Consider the following 5,447-nt stretch of genomic DNA (forward strand, 5'->3'; position numbering starts at 1 on the left):
AATAAGGTATGGATAGGGAGGCAATTCTCTAGATATAGCCTCTAGGCAATCATATCTTCCGGATATAACACATTATAAAGAAAAGGCTGGCTCCATACTTAAATACAAAAAAAATGTTCAAAATACTAGTACATGAAAAGCTAAAAACCTGTAGTATTCTGCAATATTTCTTTTACACCATGTTTGTAGTTGGAGTCATTTCTGAAAGCTTGGGCTCTTCACTGGAGACAGTTTGGAGGTGATTCCAAAGGGATCCATGCTGTCGGTTTCAAGAGGTGAGGAGTACACATCTGATTCGAAAGTTGTGTAATCACCGTATTCACCAAAGTCTGTTGACTCCACAGGCACAGTGTTAATCATAGGTAAAAAGTGAGATAATGGAAGAAAATCTTTTCCCTTGAACTGTTGTCTTTGCTTCGCATTGCTCAAAGACACAGAGATTCCATGTTTCTTTGATTTATATACGTTGTAGCCGTCTGGGCGTATCTCCTCTTCAAAGGAACAATCTTCAGTAGAATACCTGAGCTGAAGGGCAGGGAGGAAAGAAAATTACAGACATGCCCATGGGTCCTATGCCTGGCAGCTGCCAGCATAGAGGCGCAAGGGGGCTGGTGGATAGGATGCCAGCCCTCCCTGGCTTTCATCGCTCCAGGGGCTGCTCTTTTCTTTACAGACCTTACAGACCACAGCCACTGAGACCAGCCTAAAGCTCCCCATGTTGCATGTAGCATATTATGAAACCATTAAAAGGAAACATTGGCCTAATCCAGAATTCCTGAAGTTAATGTGTTTTCCCAGCCTCTTAAATAATGCAGGGTCTGTGCTTCCGTACATACTCCTGCTCTAAGCAGAGAAAAAGCATCTCAGTTGCCAGTGCTCCTTCAGATAAACTGCTGTTAATTGCTGGCAGTATTTAACTGCAGTCATGAGACCTAATCCCATAGTCCTGAAGTATAAAACCCTAGTTTTATTAGAGATTTGCTTAAAGGCCTCAGGTTCAGGTCTGTAGAAAGGCATCACTGTAAAGGACCGCACTTACACAAATGTAAATCAGTAAAAATATATTAAAAAGGTAACTGCTATTGTTTTTACTCAATATTAATTGAAATTACAAAAAAAACCCTAATCAATGCAGTATTATTTTCTCATTTGGCATTAGTTGGAACGACACATTTTGTAACAATGTGAATTCAAATTTTTTATAGAATAATATATTTTCTTAGGTATGAATTTGTAGAAATTCGTTTTTGATATACTGCACATGTAGTATATTAGGATTTTGTATCACCAGGTCAGACCTTTCCAGCTCCTTTACATAATCACTGTATTTGTTACAGCTCTAGTGTTATTTCTGGCTCAGCTCTTACAGGTTATTGAACTCCTGGTCAATAAAAGCTCATTGCTGATAATATCTCAGTCATCAGTGATAAAAGTGTTCTTACATGAATGCTCTACCTGTCTAAATTTAACTTAGAACATAGCTGATGCTTTTAAATCCTTTCTCAAACACCATCAGTAATACAGAGTACAATTAAGTGTGTGAAATGGGTGCCTTTTTAAAGGCACTTTTTAAACCATTCAAGTAATTCACGAAAAAAGCATTTTCTCCAAATTAAATTACACAATATTTATCCTTCTACACACAGTGTATCTTGGAAAAATATATGTATAGGGTGCAAATTGATGGTWCAGTTGTTATCTGTCCTTATTTCTGTGAGTGGTCAGCCTCACTGAAGACAGTGGTGAAATGAAAGGGCTTTTTGAGCAAGTGTGCATTGCAAATCACAGCAGTTATTGATTATATCCTCTCATATCTCAACTATACACTATATATATGATAATATTAAGCAGTTATATGATTTCCCCTAAACTACAGAAATTATGATAACAGGCTACAGTATTTTTTAAATCAACTTTAGTCATCACTTTTCTCCAGTGTCAGAGAAAGACACGTCAGGTACCACATTTGCCCTTTAGTTCCACTCCTGAACACAGTGCTGATAAGGGTACAAATTTCTTCACAGAGCTTGTCTGCCCTGGCTGATAGTGGAGAGGTGATAGCAGGTGTTGCGAACGACCTGATTTCTCACCCTCAGCCTGAACTGGCTATAGTCTCGGCCAGTGTTTCCTTAGCACTCAGAGCGATACAATGAGTGTAAGGATATATACTGGAAGCCATTTCTTTCTTATGTCCAATAATACAGTTATTGACAGGTGTCAGAGCAAAGGGTCTATAGGAGAGGGGAACTGCATCCCTTAAAGCTTTTCTTTATATGTCTAATTCTGCCTACTCTACTTCTGTGAATGTTGTCACTGAAGTCAACAAAACTATGCTTGAAAATATATCATGTACAACTTGTCCACAATGTGTAGATCTGATGGCATGGATACATGTCATTATTTTTTCAAAAATCATGTAATTAATACTATACATCAGTAAACAGTCTCAGTCAAGGGTTATTCACAAGCTTTCAAAATGCTATTATAAAAGAGCTATTTTAAATTTTTGCAACTACAATCTGCAGCTCCAGTGGGAGCAAGATCCAGGCTTTGCTTAGTTTTCACTGATCATTTTGGTTTAATATATACATTAAAACTTTAAGCTAATAATTCACCTACCATCCAGACCATCTGAACTTCAAGACCTGTGTACCTTATCAGTGCATTGTCTGACTCTAGCCAAGAAAAGCAAGGAAATGCAGAAAGAAATAATTCATCCTATGTTATGGACTCAAGCAATAATCTCATTAAATCATTCTTGCTCTTACTAGAGATTTAGGAGTTTGGACAGTGGGCCAATTCCTTGCCATCTTGAAATCAGCAGAAATTTTGCCAGTGTAATCAAAGAAGAATAAAACAGTGTATTTACGATGGCTGATAAAAAAAAAATACTCCCTTCTCTCTGTGAAACTCAGGTTACTCTAAAGCAGTTACACGAAGACTGAACTTGAATCTTACCCTTTAAATTCTAGAGTTGGCAGCTTGCTTATGTGATTTACAAAGCCACAGTTTATGTCGCTGATAATGTTTAGCTGATAAGCTGACACACTAGAGGTGAAAAGCATGAGCTAACAACATTRCATGAGAGGGTCGCTTAACTTCTCAGCCTCTAAGTGTCCCCCAAGCGTGCTGCTGCGGGGCTCAAGGACCAAGTGAGACAGGGAAGGAGAGTCCTCTCCCCCCTAAAGTTCTGTTTCTGGCTGGTACTTACGGAGAGACCAACCCTGCCTTGCTGGGACGTGCACACATGGGAGCCATGTGGCGCACCTCCTCTCCTAAGGGGCACTCTTTTTCGGAATACGTTATCTGAACAGCAAGAAACTGATTAAAAGAAGTGTGTATAATTCGGACTCCATGGGTTGACTTAATCTATTTCTCTGGCAGAAGCAAGCTCCCCACATCACCGATGAGAGTTTTTAAACATAAATGATATTTTGCTCTATATTGTATTTTCAATCCCTTCTGGGGACATGTAATGGAAAGAATAGATGATTTATATTAGAAAGCTATTTTTGCCGTGTTGCGCTCTTTTAATAACCGTGGTGGCCTTTTAGGCAGTAAGAGTGACAAAATCAGGGTCTTATGGAGCAGGGGGTCGGAAGCTTTGTTCGCCCATCGCAGGGGAGGATTTCAGTCTTTCCCTCTTGCCGCGGCTCTGGCGCAGCGGCCGGCGGGGGAAAGCCCCTCCGAGGGGCTCCGAAAGACCTGGTCCTGGCCCCGGCCCCGGGGGCCCCGCGCCGCCGCTCACCTGCCCGCGCAGCCGCCCCGCCGCGTCCATGCAGAGGTAGCGGGAGCTCCGCACGCCCTTGATGGCCACGGTGCGCACCGCCACGGCGCGGATCTCCAGCAGACCTGTGCGGGGAAGGGACAGCAGGTTAGCGCCGCCGCCGCCGCCCTGGCCCCGCTGCCGGCTGCACTCACTCTGCGGGCTCTGGCTGCTGGCGCCGTCCACCCGGCCGTCGCTGCCGATCCTGAGGAAGTAGCTGAAGAGCCCGTGCTTGCTGGCGGTGTAGAGGTGCCGCAGCCGTATGGGCTCCCCCCAGCCGTAGTTCACATGGGGTCCGGCGTCCGATAAAGGCAGCGACCTGGCCCCCACGGCCAAGGCGAGGGCGAGCAGCGCCAGGGAGGCGGGGGACTTGCCCAGGCGCTCCCCCATCGCCCTCGGTTGCTCGGTGCCCCGCGCCCGCACACCCGCCTGCCCGGCAGCGCCGACGCCCGCGGAGAGGGCGGTGGCTCGGCGCTCTCTGGAGCGGATCGCCTCGGGATGCAGGAAAGGCGCAGCCACCCCCCGGCCTTTTATAGCTCTCTGTTATCAGTCCGATCGATTCGGCTAAATCCAGTTCCAATATAGAGCCCATTTCATAGCAGGAATTGGTCAGATCAGTCACTCCTCCCGAAAATATTGATCGGGTGACATCATTTCACAGGGGACACCCTGAAGTCGCTCCCCTCCCCGTCCGCACCTCGAAGCTTTCCGCTGCCGTCCCGACCTCCTCTGCCCCGGCGCGGTGCAGCCGGCGGGGCAAACCTTGCCCAGGTGCCAGCGCAGAGGCAGAGGCAAGGGGGCTGGAGGTGGATGCGTATACATATTCATATACATAAAAAAGGGAATAAAACCGCCGCAGCTGAGGTCAGAGCGCTGAGATTGAACCTGCAGAGCGGAGCTGCTGCATTGGAGCTTGCCCGTCTTTTATTTCCCGTATCAGAAAAGAAGCGGCCGTGCCCTTGAGGGATGCTTTGCTATCTCGTTCAAAGAAATCAGCCCTCGGCAAAACCCAGCCCGCCTCCTCCTCTCCAGACCGCTCAGGCTCCGCGCTCAGGAACGCGCTCAGTGCCCCGCGCGTGGCGGAGCGGCAGCAGGGAGCGAGCGGAGCGCCGCGCCGCGGCGGGTTGCGCCGGCCGCCCCGGCGCAGCGGCCGCGGAGGCGGGCGCGGGCTCTGCGCCGGCAGGAACCGCGCAGCTACGGCCGAGTTCGGCAGCGCTGGTTCACGGCGGGCCGCAAATTGCAGGCGCTTTGAGCGGAGCGGAGATGCCAGGGTCGTTACCTGCTACCGGCGGGGCCCGGCAGCCCCGGGCGGGCCGGCGCCGCTGCGGGCTCCCGAGGCGCCCGGCCATGCGCGGCCGCGTCGCTAGATGGAGCCTGGCACCCGGGAGGCGGCGCGGCGCGGAGCGGCGCGGCTCTGCCCGGCGGGCCGCTCCCCGCCGGCGGGAGGAGCGGCGGCGGCGGCAGCAGCGGGCGGGGAGGCCTGCTGCGGAGGTTTAGAGAATTTTCTCGGATCTCGGGGGAAAATAGGTACCAACGGGACTTAAGGACTCCTTCTCCCGCATTACACCACCCCCAGAAGAACTTCTCACCCCCACAAAGGTCTCTGAAACTAGCACCTGCCTATCAACTCCCAAATACTGTTTTTACACCTTTTGCTACTTATTTACTTTCATCGTTTTGT

General features: G+C 48.6%; 1 protein-coding gene across 1 annotated transcript; it reads right to left on the minus strand.

The window, feature by feature from the left end:
• On the minus strand, positions 1-4,156 carry FGF19 (fibroblast growth factor 19). Its single transcript, XM_085300813.1, has 3 exons — positions 3,922-4,156; positions 3,749-3,852; positions 1-525 (listed from the first exon to the last, which is right to left on the minus strand). Exons 1-3 carry the CDS (start codon positions 4,154-4,156, stop codon positions 196-198), a joined length of 669 nt encoding a protein of 222 aa, XP_085156939.1. The 3' UTR covers positions 1-195.
• Positions 4,157-5,447: the final 1,291 nt, after the last annotated feature.

This window comes from Rhea americana, unplaced genomic scaffold (genome assembly GCF_003343005.1).
Source record: "Rhea americana isolate MKP2758 unplaced genomic scaffold, rheAme1 scaffold_17, whole genome shotgun sequence".
In the NCBI taxonomy this organism is placed as follows: Eukaryota; Metazoa; Chordata; class Aves; order Rheiformes; family Rheidae; genus Rhea; species Rhea americana.

What these genes read in the sequence shown, in the direction of transcription:
- FGF19 (XM_085300813.1), bottom strand. Translation starts at nt 4,156, where the DNA reads ATGGGGGAGCGCCTGGGCAAGTCCCCCGCCTCCCTGGCGCTGCTCGCC. An exon ending in CAGCAGCCAGAGCCCGCAGA is followed by an intron (nt 3,853 to 3,921) that starts GTGAGTGCAGCC and finishes TTCCCCGCACAG; the next exon opens with GTCTGCTGGAGATCCGCGCC. An exon ending in CGGGGCGGCTGCGCGGGCAG is followed by an intron (nt 526 to 3,748) that starts GTGAGCGGCGGC and finishes CCTGCCCTTCAG; the next exon opens with CTCAGGTATTCTACTGAAGA.